A 19,611-nucleotide genomic window follows, 5' to 3' on the forward strand; every position below is an offset into this window, starting at 1 on the left:
CCAATCCACCTAACCAGCACATCTTTGGACTGTGGGAGGAAACCGTAGCATCCGGAGGAACACCACACACACCTGGGGAGAACGTGCAGGCTCTACACAGATAGTGACCCAAGCCGGGAGAGGGGCCAAGGCCGGGAGATAGACAGACAGACTGAGAGCGAGGGGGGACACGTCAGGCGGAGAGAGAGTGTGAGGTAAAGAGTACAGGGCCATTCGACCTATCGAGTCTGCACCGGCCCTTGCAAGAGCACTCTACCCTATTCCTGTGACCCCACCTAACCTTTTGGACACCATGGGCATTCCACCTAACCTGCACATCTTTGGTCTGTGGGAGGAAACTGGAGCACCCGGAGGAAACCCATGCAGACATGAGGAGAATGTGCAGACTCCACAGAGTTGTCCAAGGTCAGAATCGGACCTGGGTCCCTGGAGATGAGGCCGCAGTGCTAACCACTTTGTCGCCTATAAAGAGCACCCTACCAAGGCCCACTCCCCCTCTCTATCTCTGTAACCCCACACATTGATCATGGACAATCCACCTAACCCGCACATCTTTGAACTGTGGGAGGAAACTGGAGCCCCCGGAGGAAACCCACGCAGACAGTTCACTCGCCAAACTCCTTCTTTTGCACTCGATTCAATTCACACAAGTTCTGTTTTTTGTTTAGGTGGTTTCAGCCAGGAGGAGTTACTGAAAATATGGAAGGGCATCTTCTACTGCATGTGGATGCAGGACAAACCTGTCTTACAGGTAAGACATTGTTCCAGCAGAATTTCCCAAACTATGGCCTATAATCCCCAATGGGGGCAGCAGAAATGGTGTTTGGGGTTGCCAGCTCCCTTGAGAGGTACTGTATATAGTTTCGTTCTCAAGAAAGGATATAATTGCATTTGAATTCGTTCTTAGGAATTCGGAGCACAAGTCGACAATTCAGCCCTTCGAGCCTGCTCTGCCATTCGATCAGATCATGGCTGATCTATTCCTGGTCTCAAATCCACCTCCCCATCTGTTACCCATATCTCTTTTACCTGTTTTCTATCAGAAATATATCTATCTTCTTGAAATCATTTAATGACTCAGATTCCACCGCACTATGGGGCAGCGAGTTCCACAAATTCACCACCCTCTGCGAGAAGTAGTTCATCCTCATCTCAGTTCTAAATCTACCGCCTCTCAACCTATATCTGTGACCTCCCGTTCTAGATTGCTTCCAATGCCACCACATCCACAGGCTTTTCACAGTAACTTCATTGAAGCCTACTCGTGACAAGCGATTATTATTATCCTTCCTCAAATAAGGAGACCAAAACTGGACACACTACTCCAGGTGTGGTCTCACCAAAACCTGATACAATTGCAACAAAACTTCTACTTTTGTACTCCAGTCATTTTGCAATTAGCGCTAACATTCCATTTGCCTTTTTAATTACACGCTGTACCTGCGTACCGATTTATTAACAAAGACATCGAGATTCCTCTGCCCAGATGCATCTTGAATCTGCTTTCCATTTCGATAATTTGCCTTTCTATTTTTTCGGCCAAATGGACCTGACACTTATTCCATTAAACTTCACCTGCCAGATTTTAGCCCAATCTCCTTGGCTATCTACATCTGTCTGTAAAATATTTATCTCCTCTTCACTGCCTGTCTTCCCACAAATTTTGCTCTGTTACTGTGTCCCTGCTTGAAGATCATTTATATAGATTGTAAACAGTTGAGGTCCGAGGACTGACCCCTGCGGCACCTTCGCTAGTTACAGTTCGCCAGCCAGAGAAGGGCCCATTTATCCCGACCCTCTGCTTTCTGTCAGTCAGCCAATCCTCAATCCAATCTATAACTTCCCCGATCCCCTATAACCCCATATTCTGGATCAGTCTTTTATGCAGCACCTTACCAAACGCCTTCTGGAAGTCAAGGTACATCACATCCACAGGTTTTCCATTATCTACCTTGCTGGTTAAGTCTTCAAAGAACTCAAACAAGTTTATGAAGCATGACGTTCCCCTCATAAAACCATGCTGACAACTGTGGATTGACCTTTGTCTTTCCAAATGTTCAGTCGTCTCCTCCTTAATGACTGATTCCAGTGACTTCCCCACCACAGAGGTCACGCTAACCGCTGTATAGTTTCCTACTTTTTGCCCCTCTCCCATTTTGAATAGGTGCGTCACATTAGCATGTTTCCAATCCATCAGGACCCTTCCAGATTCCATGGAATTCTGAAATATCAACCAGTACGTCCACTATCAACGCTGCCACCTCCCTTAATACAGTAGGGTGCAGGCCATCAGGTCCCGGAGACCTTCTCTCCCCTTAATCCCATCACTTTATTCAATACTGTCTCCCGAGTGATGGTTGTTGCACCAACTGTGAAGAGAGAGGCAAGAGATTGGTTCAGTGCCTCCGCCGTCTGTGTTCCCCATTATTACCTCACCAGTATTATCCTCTAAAGGGCCAACATTTACTTTAGCTATTCCCTTTGTCTTTATATACTTATAGAAGCTTCTGGTATCGGTATTTATGTTTTGTCAGTTTCCATTCGTCGTTCATCTTGGCTCTTTTAATTTTATTTTTAGTAGCCTTTAGCTGAATTGTAAAGTTCCGCCAATTCTGCAGCTTACCACCAGCTTCTGCAGTATGGTATGTCCTAGTTTCTGCCTTTATCCCTTCCTTGACTTCCTTATTTAGCCATGGAACGTTTTACGCCTTTTTAAAATTCCACTTTCCCTCTGCAGTGTGCTTTAATTGAGAGGTGTTTAATATTTCCCTGAACATCCACCATTATTCCTCAACCGCCCTCCCTTCAATTATCTGTCCCCAGTCTACTTGGGCCAACTCTTTCCTCAGGCCTGTATAATTACCTCTGCCCAACGCTAAAACTCGAGTATGCTACTCTGTCTTCTCCCGCCCAGTCTGTATTTGAAATTCTAGCATGCTGTGATCATTCCTTCCAAGAGGGCCCGTAACGACAAGACTATTAAGGGCAAGACGAGGAGCCAAATGACCGACTTCTCCTAATTCTTGTGTTTCTGATCGGAGGCCTGGTCCAGAGAAGCTGGCGGCTAACCCTGTGCCATTTGGATCAATACCGCCAAACAGCAAGGGGCAGACAGTGAACCTCAACTGGACTTTTCTCCCATGCTGTGGCGCCCTCTGTTGGAGCTTTCTGCCTCGCCTGGTATTGAGCCAAGGATTAAATCAAGGATTCTCTGTTTGCTTTTACAGGAGTCATCCAGATTCGAAACGTTAGCTCCCTTTTCTCGCCATAGATGTCGTCAGGCCTGCTGAGATTGTCCAGTATTTAATCATCTTTATTAGTGTCACTAGTAGGTTTACAATAACACTGGGAGGAAACCCCCACAACAGGGAAGAACGTGCAGGCTCCGTACATACAGTGACCCAAGCTGGGAATCGAACCCGGGGTCCCTGGCGTGCTGAAGCAACAATGCTAACCACTGTGCTGCCGTGCCGTCCTATTTCTGCTTTTGATTCTCTGGTTTACTATGAAACTTGGCTCTCTGTTGTACTTGGTATCTGCCACTAAATGGGGCATCCAGATCATAGGGGAAACAAAATGTGTTTGTGGGGGCGAATGATGCTGCTGGGTCTGAAAATATATGCTACAGAAACTTGATTGTTTCAGCGCCATAGATGGTAATGGCGCTGGGACAGCTATTACGAACTACACGTATATATCTGCACACTCTTCAGCTGGTGAGCACAGGGGGAATTATTTCACAGTGAGAGTTTTCAGCTCTTGTGGTTAAACTCATTAAAACCTCTGCTGTTTCTTACAGGAAGAATTGGCAAATTCCATTTCCCAGCTCATACACACGTTCAAAAATCTGGATGCCAGTAAGTTGCCTTTATTCTGTCTCCCAATAGGATTTTGTTTATTGTCACGTGTACCGAGGTACAGTGAAAAGTATTTTTCTGTGAGCAGCTCAGCAGATCATAAGTACATGAAAAGGAAATAAAATAAAATACATAATAGGGCAACACAAGGTACACAATGTAACTACATAACACCAGCATCGGATGAAGCATACAGGGTGCAGTGTTAATGAGGTCAGTCCAGAAGAGGGTCGTTTAGGAGTCTGGTAACAGCGGGGAAGAAGCTGTTTTTGAGGTTGTTTGGGCGAGTTCTCAAACTTTTGTATCTCCTGCCCGATAGAAGAAGCACAATATCGTGCTCCAGAGACGCAAGTTGTTAATTATGTAGCGGTGGGGGCAGGTAATGGGGTAAGAGTATTGGATTGATTGCCATGGAAAAGTGCAGAAGCGAGCTGTATGAATGGTGTTGAGACAGTTAGCTGCATACTTGAGACGGTAGGGATCTGGGGAGATCTTATCACCTCCACCACTTAGAAGGACATGGGCTGCAGAAACAAGGCAAAAACCAAATAGCCACAGTTACTGGATGACCCCCAAATGAAATTGCCAGCAAGATTTCACTTTTCGTAGTTATTATTTGAACGTGAATCAGAACCAAAACAAATGACACATGATACACCAGGCAATAATGGTCAGTCAGAGCGATAAATGATGCATGGAATAGCATATACAGCAAAGGTACAACAGGAACCCGAGTACACCAATAAACAATTTAATATCATAACTCTCATTTTCACTGCTAGAAATGACACACATGGGGACCTGTTCTCTGCAAACAAAAGGGATATGTTACGGCCAGGTGCTTTTTTTGAATTATCTAGAAAATGGGTTGTCAACATTTCCCCATTGCCGTCTTCATGGCATAGCCTTGGTCAGTCAGAATTAGCTTACATTTATTCAGCGCCCTTTTGTCCTGTAGGATGAATTGTGATCGTCTGCAATCTGGCATTCTGACTACTGCACGACAGTAACATTTGGACAGCATAAATCTACTTCTGCCCTCTTGCCCCTTAACCTATGTGTAACTCTTTTGTACTTGCCCTCTGAACGTCCTTCCTGTCACACTCTGATTATAATAATAATAATCTTTATTGTCACAAGTAGGCTTACATTAACACTGCAATGAAGTTACTGTGAAAAGCCCCTAGTCGCCACATTCCAGCACCTGTTCGGGTACACAGTGTCCAAATTACCTCATAGCGCGTCTTTCGGGACTTGACTCATAGAATTTACAGTGCAGAAGGAGGCCATTCGGCCCATCGAGTCTGCACCGGCTCCTGGAAAGAGCACCTTACCCAAGGTTAACACATCCACCCTATCCCCATAACCCAGTAACCCCACCCAACACTAAGGGACACTAAGGGTAATTTTATCATGGCCAATCCACCTAACCTGCACATCTTTGGACTGTGGGAGGAAACCGGAGCACCCGGAGGAAACCCACGCACACACGGGGAGGATGTGCAGACTCCGCACAGACAGTGACCCAAGCCGGAATCGAACCTGGGACCCTGGAGCTGTGAAGCGATTGTGCTATCCACAATGCTCTCCTGTGCTGCCGGTCAGTGGGTCAGACTTGTGGGAGAAAACCGGAGCACCCGGAGGAAACCCACGCAGACACGGGGAGAACGTGCAGACTCCGTACAGACAGTGACCCAAGCCGGGAATCGAACCTGGGACCCTGTATCGCTTCTCTGCGCTATTGTCTTGTCCTTTCTCTTCAACTTTCCAAATATTCCCTCAAGTGAACCCCAACTATTCAGTTTAAAGCCCCCTCTATATCCCCAGTGCAACAATTTGATAATAGGAAATGACCGTTGGTCTTTGTGATCATGGATTGGAGGAACTGAAACCTTGTCAATGGATGTACAGGGTGAAATTCAGAGAACGGCGCTGAATGAGCATAGAAGAGAGAAGTCTCCAAGTATGGCATCTGAAAGGACTGATGCAGTCAGAATAGAAATGCTTGCCAACCTGTGACTATCTCCAGTGGGGCCTGTTTTGGTCCTTGATTTAACATGGATGTACTGAGCAGTCCTATTTCTTACCCTCCTGCAGAGTTCCTTTTTATGGAGACATTCTTTCAGACGATGAATCGGGAGTGGAATGGAATCGATCGTCTCCGCCTGGATAAATTCTACATGGTGAGATTGAGTTCCCTTTCCCTAATGCTCAGACTCGGGCAGTCATTGTATTGACACCAAGGATATCTGCTCATGTTGGTTACTCAGCTACATCTCTAATGTCAGTGAGAAAGGGACCCCTGAGAGATGTGGCTCCAAGGTTCGTGCTATTCTTTAGTCATAACTCAGACTGAAGATTAGTGCCATGTTCCAGGCTGACAGGGTTGTGTAATACCGAGGTTTAACTGATCTGCCAGAATGTGGAGACTGCTACTGATTTGCTGCTTCTATTCATCGGAAAGTTGTGGGGAAGTTGCCTCGTGGGGCCATTCGCTAAACATACATCACCATTCTCTCTCTAAAAGTTAGCTCCCTAGGTCAGAGTAACTTGTTGGTTTTGAATTTTCTCAGTATCTCACAGGTTGAGACTAGTTGTGTTTGCTGCCAGTTCTCACCTTTTTCCCTCACTATCCCTAGTCTCCCACCTGCACGGCAGCCACAACCCACCAAAACTGATTTCATTGTCAGAAAAGGAGAAGCTGTAAATTTGCTCCACTTCCCTCTCCCGCCCCAACTTTTCACTCCTAAAAGTGCCTTCCCGGCGCTGGCTGTGTTCCCGGCGCTGGCTGTGTTCCCGGCGCTGGCTGTGTTCCCGGCGCTGGCTGTGTTCCCGGCGCTGGCTGTGTTCCCGGCGCTGGCTGTGTTCCCGGCGCTGGCTGTGTTCCCGGCGCTGGCTGTGTTCCCGGCGCTGGCTGTGTTCCCGGCGCTGGCTGTGTTCCCGGCGCTGGCTGTGTTCCCGGCGCTGGCTGTGTTCCCGGCGCTGGCTGTGTTCCCGGCGCTGGCTGTGTTCCCGGCGCTGGCTGTGTTCCCGGCGCTGGCTGTGTTCCCGGCGCTGGCTGTGTTCCCGGCGCTGGCTGTGTTCCCGGCGCTGGCTGTGTTCCCGGCGCTGGCTGTGTTCCCGGCGCTGGCTGTGTTCCCGGCGCTGGCTGTGTTCCCGGCGCTGGCTGTGTTCCCGGCGCTGGCTGTGTTTCCCGGCGCTGGCTGTGTTCCCGGCGCTGGCTGTGTTCCCGGCGCTGGCTGTGTTCCCGGCGCTGGCTGTGTTCCCGGCGCTGGCTGTGTTCCCGGCGCTGGCTGTGTTCCCGGCGCTGGCTGTGTTCCCGGCGCTGGCTGTGTTCCCGGCGCTGGCTGTGTTCCCGGCGCTGGCTGTGTTCCCGGCGCTGGCTGGGTTCCCGGCGCTGGCTGGGTTCCCGGCGCTGGCTGGGTTCCCGGCGCTGGCTGGGTTCCCGGCGCTGGCTGGGTTCCCGGCGCTGGCTGGGTTCCCGGCGCTGGCTGGGTTCCCGGCGCTGGCTGGGTTCCCGGCGCTGGCTGGGTTCCCGGCGCTGGCTGGGTTCCCGGCGCTGGCTGGGTTCCCGGCGCTGGCTGGGTTCCCGGCGCTGGCTGGGTTCCCGGCGCTGGCTGGGTTCCCGCCGCTGGCTGGGTTCCCGCCGCTGGCTGGGTTCCCGCCGCTGGCTGGGTTCCCGCCGCTGGCTGGGTTCCCGCCGCTGGCTGGGTTCCCGCCGCTGGCTGGGTTCCCGCCGCTGGCTGGGTTCCCGCCGCTGGCTGGGTTCCCGCCGCTGGCTGGGTTCCCGCCGCTGGCTGGGTTCCCGCCGCTGGCTGGGTTCCCGCCGCTGGCTGGGTTCCCGCCGCTGGCTGGGTTCCCGCCGCTGGCTGGGTTCCCGCCGCTGGCTGGGTTCCCGCCGCTGGCTGGGTTCCCGCCGCTGGCTGGGTTCCCGCCGCTGGCTGGGTTCCCGCCGCTGGCTGGGTTCCCGCCGCTGGCTGGGTTCCCGCCGCTGGCTGGGTTCCCGCCGCTGGCTGGGTTCCCGCCGCTGGCTGGGTTCCCGCCGCTGGCTGGGTTCCCGCCGCTGGCTGGGTTCCCGCCGCTGGCTGGGTTCCCGCCGCTGGCTGGGTTCCCGCCGCTGGCTGGGTTCCCGCCGCTGGCTGGGTTCCCGCCGCTGGCTGGGTTCCCGCCGCTGGCTGGGTTCCCGCCGCTGGCTGGGTTCCCGCCGCTGGCTGGGTTCCCGCCGCTGGCTGGGTTCCCGCCGCTGGCTGGGTTCCCGCCGCTGGCCGGGTTCCCGCCGCTGGCGCTGTTGCAAAGCTACCCTGATTGACCTACCTTTGGGTAATTTTGGCTTGCTATTCAGTGATAGGTTATCATACCTGTGTCTGATGCCACCTCAGCTGAGATCCAGGAACAGCCACTGATTAGTAAAGAGTGGAACCTGGGTGTCCTTGTGCACCAGTCGCTGAAGGTAAGCATGCAGGTGCAGCAGGCGGTAAAGCAGGCTAATGGTATGTTGGCCTTCATTGTGAGAGGTTTCCAGTATAGAAGCAGGGATGTGTTCCTGCAATTGTACAGGGCCTTGGTGAGGCCACACCTGGAGTACTGTGTGCAGTTTTGGTCTCCTTCTCTGAGGAAGGATGTTCTTGCTCTCGAGGGAGTGCAGCAACGGTTTACCAGACTGATTCCAGGGATGGCAGGACTGTCACATGAGGAGAGATTGACTAGGTTGGGATTGTTCTCACTGGAGTTCAGAAGAATGAGTGGGGGGGGGGGATCTCATAGAGAAAACGGGACTGGACAGGGTAGATGTAGGGAAGATGTTACCAATGATGGGTGTGTCCAGAACCAGGGGTCACAGCCTGAGGATTCAGGGTAAACCATTTCGGACAGAGATAAGGAGACATTTCTTCAGCCAAAGAGCGGTGAGCCTGTGGAATTCATTACCACAGGAAGTAGTTGATGCTCAAACTTTGAATATATTCAAGAGGTGGCTGGATATAGCACTTGGGGAGAATGGGATCAAAGGCGATGGGGAGAAAGGAGGGGTAGGGTATTGAGTTGGATGATCAGCCATGTTCGTGATGAATGGCGGAGCAGGCTCGAAGGGCCAAAAGGCCTCCTGCCCCTATCTTGTATGTATGTCTATGATTTCATTCCTTTTTCCTTAACTATCATAGATATCATAGAATTTACAGTGCAGAAGGAAGCCATTCGGCCCATCGAGTCTGCACTGGCTCTTGGAAAGAGCATCCTACCCAAGGTCAACACCCCCACCCTATCCCCATAACCCAGTAACCCCACCCAACACTAAGGGCAATTTTGGACACTAAGGGCAATTTATCATGGCCAATCCACCTAACCTGCACATCTTTGGACTGTGGGAGGAAACCGGAGTACCCGGAGGAAACCCACGCACACACTGGGAGGATGTGCAGACTCCACACAGACAGTGACCCAAGCCGGAATCGAACCTGGGACCCTGGAGCTGTGAAGCAACGGTGCTAACCACTGTGCTACCGTGCTGTTCTGGCCAAAATGGGGTCAGTCAACGGTGATTTGGGATTAAACCCTAGAATCTCCTGATGTTTATGGTCCAGCTCCCTAAACGCTGGGGATGCTCTGTGTTGAGCCATCGGGAAAGCAGTGTTTAAAGTGAAGAAAGTTAAGCTGCAGGGAGAATTGTGACTTATTGATATTGTTCCCTTTCCCCACAGCTTATCCGCTTGATGCTGAGGCAGTTTTTGGAGGTATTGAAGAGCATGAGCTGGGATGACAGGTGAGTAGAACTTTAAATGATCCTTCAGGCAGTGTTTTTGCACAGGAATTGCCAACACTCGCTCCTGGTGCCAATTGACCAGACGCCATGAGCAGTGTGCATGTTCACTCTGCTCGCACTGTCCAGTACTGTGTACGCAGTGTTTCTCCTTCAGTGCTGACTTCATTGGCATGTCCCTGTCAGCTGATGCCAGTGCGGGTTTGCACCTCTGCCATGATCCCTGTGCCTTCTATTGGGCAGTGCTGATCACATTGCCTGCATGACCATCTCAATCTCACACCATAATCGGCTTTTGCAAAATTGTAATGCCAGGATTTCTACAGGATAAGTTAAAGTGAGTATGTTTGCCATCTGGGCAATAATCAAAGTGTAACCTAGTAAACACAGTGTCCTGACTGATACTTGGGTTCCTTCCACCGGGGCTGATGGAGCACTCTGATCCAGGTGCAATTCCGTAACTCTTCAAAAATTCTATGGATCTGCATTGATTTAAAATTAATAATTAAACTCTTCCGTCATAGGCATAGACTTCAAAGGCAGTGTAATGGGGCATGTATGAGGCGTAACCTGTGCAGTGTTCCAGGAGCCTGGACTGTGCTGGGTCAGGGAGCAGGGTCCTGGGGGAGTGAGGCACAGGGCCCAGCTGGACGGTCAGAAACCCACCGGCGGCAGCAATTAAACACCCACAAGCTTTAATTCACAACAACCTGTGAATACCAGAACACCACTGGTCCAGCTCAGGGAGACATAGAGAATAGGAGCAGGAGTAGGCCATTCAGCCCCTCGAGCCTAGCCCACCATTCATTATGATCATGGCTGATCCTCCAACTCAATAACCTAATCCCGCTTTCCCCCTATTTCCTTGATTTATTTCGCCCCAAAGTGCTACATCTGGTGGGTGGCACGGTAGCACAGTGGTTAGCACCGTTACTTCACCATGCCAGGGTCCCGGGTTCGCTTCTCCGCTGGGTCACTGTCGGTGCTGAGTCTGCACGTTCTCCCCATGTCTGTGTGGGTACCATGCTAAATTTCCCTTGGTGTCCGAACGGGTTGTGTGGGGTTGCTGGGTTATGGGTATGGTACAGAGTTGTGGGATTAAGTGGGGTGCTCTTTCCAAGGGCCGGTGCAGGCTCGATGGGCCAAATGGCCTCCTTATGCACTGTAAATTCTATGTTCTATGTAACCTCTGCAACTGCAGTGTTGCCAAAGCCAGACAGCTGAATATACCTATAATAATAATATTTATTGTCACAAGTAGGCGTACATTAACACTACAAAGAAGTTATTGTGAAAAGCCCCTAGTTGCCACATTCCGGCCGGCTCCTGTTCGGGTACACGGAGAGTTCAGAATGTCCAAATTACCTAACAGCACGTCTTTCGGGACTTGTGGGAGGAAACCGGAGCACCCGGAGGAAACCCACGCAGACAAGGGGAGAACGTGCAGACTCGGCACAGACAGTGGCCCAAGCCGGGAATCGAACCGGGGACCCTGGCACTGTGAAGCCGTAGTGCTGACCATTGTGCTACCGTGCTGCTGATACTGTTATCATTTGTAAGAAACTATTGGAGAAAAAAATCTTGTGGTTGTTATTGATTAGTGAACAGAGCTCACTGTCGTTTCAGTGCAATTGACTGGGACTGGATGTTTGATTGCTGAAGTGAACCTTTCTGTTTCTCTCTACAGTGTTGTCAGCCGTTTTCTAAGCTGTGTGACAAGCGAGGTGTTAAATCCTGTCAGCAACACAGCAGTCAGTGGAATCCGCTTCCATTTCATTGACATCTACCTGCAAGAACTGGCAACAGTTGGTGCGCAGCAGGTAAAGAAAATGCAATTTCTGAAGGGGTGGAGCTTCTTGACGAGCTCCGACTCTGCAATCCTGTCATAATCACTGGTTCTCAGCATCGACAGAGTCTGTTGTGATGTCAGTGAGACTGTTCTACAACAGGACAGTGCCTTTAGTGAACTCTGGCACATCTACAATTCAACTGGGATTGAAAGCTTCATTCTAATCAGCTAAAGTTGTCTAAGGTTCCAGTCACCTTTTTTATTCTGTTTCCATCTGCAATGAGTTTGATTAATGTTAGCTGTATTGATATCATGTTGTGACTAATACACAATGAAACCTGTGACTGATGTGCTGTAACAGAATTTTCCTTTACTTTGCCTCAGTTGTCTGCTGAACAGAACCTGAAGTTTATTGATCCTTACTGTCGAATTGCTGCCAAAACCAAAGAGTATGTATTTATCTGTCAGCATGTCAGTCTCTGTACTGTGTGTGTGTATTATTGTAGCCACTATAATCCCCCATCTCCCCTCCAAGGCAGGGTAGAATCCCTGAGCTCTGCTCCCGGGTAGTGTGGCAGCATATCCCAAAGCTTTTTTTCTGGGATGATGCTGCACACCCGCATCCCCCTCCAGGACAGGACCGCACTTCGAACTCTGCCCCAGAGTAGAGTGGTACCTCCGCTCCTTTCTGGGGTAGGATGCCAACACTGAACTCATCTATGGACAGCTGAGCAGTCTCGAGCTGCTTCCCAAACCGGGCAGCATATTGTACGGACACTGACCGAACCTCGGGTATGGCTGGATACAGCCAGTGACTCCGAGGGATGGGATATATTATTGATGTGTTCAGACAGTTGGAGTCTGGTGTGTTACCGTTTTAAACTGTTCGAATCCTGGTGTGTTACTACCATGATTAACCAATCAAATCCCGGTGTGTTAATACCATGGTTAACTGATCACATCACATGCCGTATTTAACCGGGTCCGGTGTGTTATTGCCGCGTTTAACGTCTTGTTTGCCACGTTTAACCGGGTCCGATATTTTGTTTGCCACGTCTAACCGGGTCTGGTGTGTTATTGTGTTTTAATTCTTGTCCTTGACTGTGCTGTGTTGCAGTCGAGTTTTGTTTCATGTCGTCTCGCAGGGAATCTTCGAAATGATTGCAGACCAGGCACCTTTTGCTATTGAGGATTTAATGAATGAACTTCAGTGTGATGAGCAGGAGAGCAGTGTATGTGAGGAGCTTAATTCAAACATCGAGGAGGAAGGCCCAGCCACAGTGAAAATGCCACCTAACATAAATGGTAAGGAATCATCTCGTGTGAAATGTGACACCTGTTGTCCAGGTGCAAGCAATGGGCCAAAGATCTCACCAAAATATGTAAAGGGGGCTGGTTTAGCATAGGGCTAAATCGCTGGCTTTGAAAGCAGACCCAGGCAGGCCAGCAGCACGGTTCAATTCCCGTACCAGCCTCCCCGAACAGGCGCCAGAGTTGGCATTTAGGGGCTTTTCACAGTAACTTCATTGAAGCCTACTTGTGACAATAAGCAATTATTAAATCAGGGCCACCGGACGGTAGTCATTGAGGCACGTTGCCTGGTTCTTCTTTGGCACCGGTATGATGGTGGCCTTCTTGAAGCAGCTGGGGACGTAGGAAGGTGGTTCCTACCGAGGTGGAATCTAGGGGCTGGTTTAGCACACTGGGCTAAATCGCTGGCTTTGAAAACAGACCAAGACAGGCCAGTAGCACAGTTCAATTCCTGTACCAGCCTCCCCGAACAGGTGCCGGAATGTGGCGACTAGGGGCTTTTCACAGTAACTTCATTGAAGCCTGCTCGTGACAATAAGCGATTTTCATTCATTTCAAGTCGGAGATCTTGACAGGGTTAAATACTGAGAAAATCAAAACAAAAAACTGGAAGCCCCAGTCTGTCTGACAGCAACCTGTGGAGAGAGAAACAGAATGAACATTTCCAGTTTGTATGTTGTCTTCTCCGAGACCGGTTTCACAGAACAGTGTCAATGTCAATGGACAGTGTGGACGCACTGATTCTCTGGGCTGGTTCCACAAAACACTGGACGCACTGATTCTCTGGGCTGGTTCCACAGGAACACTGGACGCACTGATTCTCTGGGCTGGTTCCACAGGAACACTGGACGCGCTGATTCTCTGGGCTGGTTCCACAGGAACACTGGACGCGCTGATTCTCTGGGCTGGTTCCACAGGAACACTGGACGCACTGATTCTCTGGGCTGGTTCCACAGGAACACTGGACGCACTGATTCTCTGGGCTGGTTCCACAGGAACACTGGACGCACTGATTCTCTGGGCTGGTTCCACAGGAACACTGGACGCACTGATTCTCTGGGCTGGTTCCACAGGAACACTGGACGCACTGATTCTCTGGACTGGTTCCACAGGAACACTGGACGCACTGATTCTCTGGGCTGGTTCCACAGGAACACTGGACGCACTGATTCTCTGGACTGGTTCCACAGGAACACTGGACGCACTGATTCTCTGGGCTGGTTCCACAGGAACACTGGACGCACTGATTCTCTGGGCTGGTTCCACAGGAACACTGGACGCACTGATTCTCTGGGCTGGTTCCACAGGAACACTGGACGCACTGATTCTCTGGACTGGTTCCACAGGAACACTGGACGCACTGATTCTCTGGGCTGGTTCCACAGGAACACTGGACGCACTGATTCTCTGGGCTGGTTCCACAGGAACACTGGACGCGCTGATTCTCTGGGCTGGTTCCACAGGAACACTGGACGCACTGATTCTCTGGGCTGGTTCCACAGGAACACTGGACGCACTGATTCTCTGGGCTGGTGCCACAGGAACACTGGAAGCACTGATTCTCTGGGCTGGTTCCACAGGAACACTGGACGCGCTGATTCTCTGGGATCATTTCCACTGGAGCACAGTCGATGGGCAGTGTCGCTTGGGCCGGAGGGCTTGTTCCTGTGCTGTAATTTCCTTTGCTCACTGATTCTCTGGGATCGTTTACACAGGGACACTGTCAATGGACAGGAGTGCAATTAATCTTCTGCCTTATCTTACCCAAAGAAACAATCTTTATGTTTGGGCCTGAACATTATTTGCAACAACTGGAGGTATCCTAATGTTACGATCCCAGTTGATGTTTTAGCAGAACAGGAAGATCCCAGAATGGAACCCTGGCTCTAAAGACCGCAAGTTTTACTTTTTTTTAAATAAAACATGGATGAATCATCACAGGACCACTAATTAGTTTTAATAACAAGAAGAAAACATTTATTAAACATTTAAAAATTGTTTTGTGATACAATATTCATTTACTACCCCCTGAGCTTAACAATTGCATACAGATTTGTGAGATCAACACAAATCACAAAGTACATCTTAAGCTACAATGGTCTCATTAACATAAAGTTCCTTTGAACACACATGAGAACTTGCAAGCTCCACTCTCCAAAAACACGCTTTAAAATCTCTCACATTCATACTTTCCATCAGTTTGCATTCTGAAATCCAATCCAGATTTTCTAAATTAAGCAAAGCTTCTACTCCACTTTGAACCATGAATCCAGTCCAGATTTTACACCACCCTCTTTAGGATTTCTTTGTCCTGACTGCTGTACAAACAATTCACAATTACTATAACTCTCGATTCCTAGACTATTAAAATGACATAAAACTTTTGATTTACCTCTGAAGTCTGATTTTCTGGTTACTGTAATTATATCTTTAACTTGGATCTCTGTCCCAATTCCCTGGTTATCTGGACTGTTGGATTGGGTTGGATTTGTTTATTGTCACGTGTACCGAGGTACAGTGAAAAGTATTTTTCTGCGAGCAGCTCAACAGATCATTCAGTACATGGGAAGAAAAGGGAATTAAACAAAATTCAAGAAAATACATAATAGGGCAACACAAGATATACAATGTAACTACATAAGCACTGGCATCGGATGAAGCATACAGGGTGTAGTGTTAATGAGGTCAGTCAATAAGAGGGTCATTTAGGAGTCTGGTGACGGTGGGGAAGAAGCTGTTTTTGAGTCTGTTCGTGCGTGTTCTCAGACTTTTGTATCTCCTGCCCGATGGAAGAAGTTGCAAAAGTGAGTAAGCCGGGTGGGAGGGATCCTTGATTATGCTGCCCGCTTTCCCCAGGCAGGGGGAGGTGTACATGGAGTCCATGGATGGGAGGCAGGTTCGTGTGATGGACTGGGCGGTGTTCACGACTCTCTGAAGTTCCTTGCGGACCTGGGCCGAGCAGTTGCCATACCAGGCTGTGATGCAGCCCGATAGGATGCTTTCTATGGTGCATCTGTAAAAGATGGTAAGGGTTAATGTGGACATGCTGAATTTCCTTAGTTTCCTGAGGAAGTATAGGCACTGTTGTGCTTTCTTGGTCATTGCGTCAACATGGGTGGACCAGGACAGATTTTTGGTGATGTGCACCCCTAGGAATTTGAAACTGCTAACCATCTCCACCTCGGGCCCGTTGATGCTGACAGGGGTGTGTCCAGTACTTTGCTTCCTGAAGTCGATGACCAGCTCTTTAGTTTTGCTGGCATTGAGGAAGAGATTGTTGTCACTGCACCACTCCACCAGGTTCTCTATCTCCCTCCTGTATTCGGACTCGTCGTTATTCGAGATCAGGCCCACTATAACTGGTTCTTCAGGAGGCCTGCCTTTTCACAGCTCCTGTCTTGTCCAGTCTTTCTTATGGCAGAGTTGAGAGATGTTCACTCCCTGAGATTTTGTTTTTAACTGCAATCAAATTCAGCTAAGCTAAGAATTTTTTTCTGTTAACGGGGCCTCCAGTTGCTCAGCAACATCCACTGCATGTTCTCCCCATGCCTGCGTGGGTTTCCTCCGGGCGCTCCGGTTTCCTCCCACAAGTCCCGAAAGACGTGCTATTAGGTGAATTGGACATTCTGAACTCTCCGTGTACCCGAACAGGCGCCGGAATGTGGCGACTCGGTGCTTTTCACTGTAACTTCATTACAGTGTTAATGTAAGCCTACTTGTGACAATAAAGATTATTACATCTGGCCTATTTACCTTTCATGCAGTGGCCCACTCTAAACACAATAGAATCACAGTTGGAATTGAAACCAACCCCCATACATACAAACACACTTGTCCAGCATGAATCTAAGTACAGGTTTTGTGCTTCCAGGCACAGAAACATTAAATTAAACCCACTTAAAACTCTACCTTATTGTTATCAATACAAATATAAATCCCTTAAAATTACCGTTTTCCTAACACTAGCTGAGCCTGAGCTGTGATAGTTATTTCACACTCAGACTCTTCTAATGGAAGCAAAATGCTGGCGAGGCTGGAAGGATCTGTTCTGTGGAAGGATCATTTAGATCCAAAATGTTAACTCGGTTTCTCTCCACAGATACTGCCAGACCCCATGCGTTTATCCAACATTTTCCTTTTTTTTATTTCTTCCAGTGGAGTTAGGAACGTAGGGATAGGAACAGGAGGCGGCCATTAGGCCTTGTGAGTCAGCCTTTAGTTGGGGCTCTGGAATGTTGGGAAGCAGGTGCTGCCTTTTAAGGTTTTCAGCAATTGTGCTTTCAGAAGCTCTGCACAACTTGCAGAGTAACTGATTGAAGCACAGCGGAGTGCAGAGTAACTGATTGAAGCACAGCGGGGTGCAGAGTAACTGATTGAAGCACAGCGGGGTGCAGAGTAACTGAAGCACAGCGGGGTGCAGAGTAACGGATTGAAGCACAGCGGGGTGCAGAGTAACTGATTGAAGCCCAGCGGGGTGCAGAGTAACTGATTGAAGCACAGCGGGATGCAGAGTAACTGAAGCCCAGCGGGATGCAGAGTAACTGATTGAAGCCCAGCGGGATGCATAGTAACTGATTGAAGCACAGCGGGGTGCTGAGTAACTGAAGCCCAGTGGGATGCAGAGTAACTGATTGAAGCCCAGCGGGATGCATAGTAACTGATTGAAGCACAGCGGGGTGCTGAGTAACTGAAGCACAGCGGGATGCAGAGTAACTGATTAAAGCCCAGCGGGATGCAAAGTAACTGATTGAAGCACAGCGGGATGCAGAGTAACTGATTGAAGCACTGCGGGGTGCAGAGTAACTGATTGAAGCACAGCGGGGTGCAGAGTAACTGATTGATTGATTGAAGCCCAGCGGGGTGCAGAGTAACGGATTGAAGCCCTGAGGGGTGCAGAGTAACTGATTGATTGATTGAAGCCCAGCGGGGTGCAGAGTAACGGATTGACGCCCAGCGGGGTGCAGAGTAACTGATTGAAGCCCTGCGGGGTGCAGAGTAACTGATTGGAGCACAGCGGGATGCAGAGTAACTGAAGCCCAGCGGGGTGCAGAGTAACTGATTGAAGCCCAGCGGGGTGCAGAGTAACTGATTGAAGCACAGCGGGGTGCAGAGTAACTGATTGAAGCACAGCGGGATGCAGAGTAACTGAAGCCCAGCGGGGTGCAGAGTAACTGATTGAAGCACAGCGGGATGCAGAGTAATTGATTGATTGATTGAAGCACAGCGGGGTGCAGAGTAACTGATTGAAGCACAGCGGGGTGCAGAGTAACTGATTGAAGCACAGCGGGATGCAGAGTAACTGATTGATTGATTGAAGCACAGCGGGGTGCAGAGTAACTGATTGAAGCACAGCGGGGTGCAGAGTAACTGATTGAAGCACAGCGGGGTGCAGAGTAACTGATTGAAGCACAGCGGGATGCAGAGTAACTGAAGCCCAGCGGGGTGCAGAGTAACTGAAGCCCAGCGGGATGCAGAGTAACGGATTGAAGCACAGCGGGATGCAGAGTAACTGATTGAAGCACAGCGGGGTGCAGAGTAACTGAAGCACAGTGGGGTGCAGAGTAATGGATTGAAGCCCAGCGTGGTGCAGAGTAACGGATTGAAGCCCAGCGGGGTGCAGAGTAACTGATTGAAGCCCAGCGGGGTGCAGAGTAACTGATTGAAGCCCAGCGTGGTGCAGAGTAACGGATTGAAGCCCAGCGGGGTGCAGAGTAACTGATTGAAGCCCAGCGGGGTGCAGAGTAACTGATTGAAGCACAGCGGGGTGCAGAGTAACTGATTGAAGCACAGCGGGATGCAGAGTAACTGAAGCCCAGCGGGGTGCAGAGTAACTGATTGAAGCACAGCGGGATGCAGAGTAATTGATTGATTGATTGAAGCACAGCGGGGTGCAGAGTAACTGATTGAAGCACAGCGGGGTGCAGAGTAACTGATTGAAGCACAGCGGGATGCAGAGTAACTGATTGATTGATTGAAGCACAGCGGGATGCAGAGTAACTGATTGATTGATTGAAGCACAGCGGGGTGCAGAGTAACTGATTGAAGCACAGCGGGGTGCAGAGTAACTGATTGAAGCACAGCGGGGTGCAGAGTAACTGATTGAAGCACAGCGGGATGCAGAGTAACTGAAGCCCAGTGGGGTGCAGAGTAACTGAAGCCCAGCGGGATGCAGAGTAACGGATTGAAGCACAGCGGGATGCAGAGTAACTGATTGAAGCACAGCGGGGTGCAGAGTAACTGAAGCACAGTGGGGTGCAGAGTAATGGATTGAAGCCCAGCGTGGTGCAGAGTAACGGATTGAAGCCCAGCGGGGTGCAGAGTAACTGATTGAAGCCCAGCGGGGTGCAGAGTAACTGATTGAAGCCCAGCGGGGTGCAGAGTAACTGATTGATTGATTGAAGCCCAGCGGGGTGCAGAGTAACTGATTGATTGATTGAAGCACAGCGGGATGCAGAGTAACGGATTGAAGCCCTGTGGGGTGCAGAGTAACTGATTGATTGATTGAAGCACAGTGGGGTGCAGAGTAACGGATTGAAGCACAGCGGGGTGCAGAGTAACGGATTGATTGATTGAAGCACAGCGGGGTGCAGAGTAACTGATTGAAGCACAGCGGGGTGCAGAGTAACTGATTGATTGATTGAAGCACAGCGGGGTGCAGAGTAACGGATTGAAGCCCAGCGGGGTGCAGAGTAACTGATTGAAGCACAGCGGGGTGCAGAGTAACTGATTGATTGAAGCACAGCGGGATGCAGAGTAACGGATTGATTGATTGAGGCACAGCGGGGTGCAGAGTAACTGATTGAAGCACAGCGGGATGCAGAGTAACGGATTGAAGCCCAGCGGGGTGCAGAGTAACTGATTGATTGAGGCACAGCGGGGTGCAGAGTAACTGATTGATT

At 49.9% G+C, this 19,611-nt stretch overlaps 1 protein-coding gene across 1 annotated transcript in view; it reads left to right on the plus strand.

Moving 5' to 3' along the window:
* Window positions 1-577: 577 nt before the first annotated feature.
* The window catches only part of LOC119968706 (ribosomal RNA processing protein 1 homolog B-like), a gene marked incomplete at its 5' end in the record, with an annotated part of 53,636 nt that continues 34,602 nt past the window's right edge, over window positions 578-19,611 (plus strand). The window contains 7 exons of the mRNA XM_038801306.1: window positions 578-751; window positions 3,800-3,857; window positions 5,955-6,040; window positions 9,554-9,615; window positions 11,300-11,432; window positions 11,786-11,850; window positions 12,519-12,706. Coding sequence (XP_038657234.1) covers window positions 578-751; window positions 3,800-3,857; window positions 5,955-6,040; window positions 9,554-9,615; window positions 11,300-11,432; window positions 11,786-11,850; window positions 12,519-12,706 — 766 coding nt within the window. The remainder of the gene's footprint in view (window positions 752-3,799; window positions 3,858-5,954; window positions 6,041-9,553; window positions 9,616-11,299; window positions 11,433-11,785; window positions 11,851-12,518; window positions 12,707-19,611) is intronic.

The sequence above is a fragment of the Scyliorhinus canicula genome, chromosome 7 (genome assembly GCF_902713615.1).
Source record: "Scyliorhinus canicula chromosome 7, sScyCan1.1, whole genome shotgun sequence".
In the NCBI taxonomy this organism is placed as follows: domain Eukaryota; kingdom Metazoa; phylum Chordata; class Chondrichthyes; order Carcharhiniformes; family Scyliorhinidae; genus Scyliorhinus; species Scyliorhinus canicula.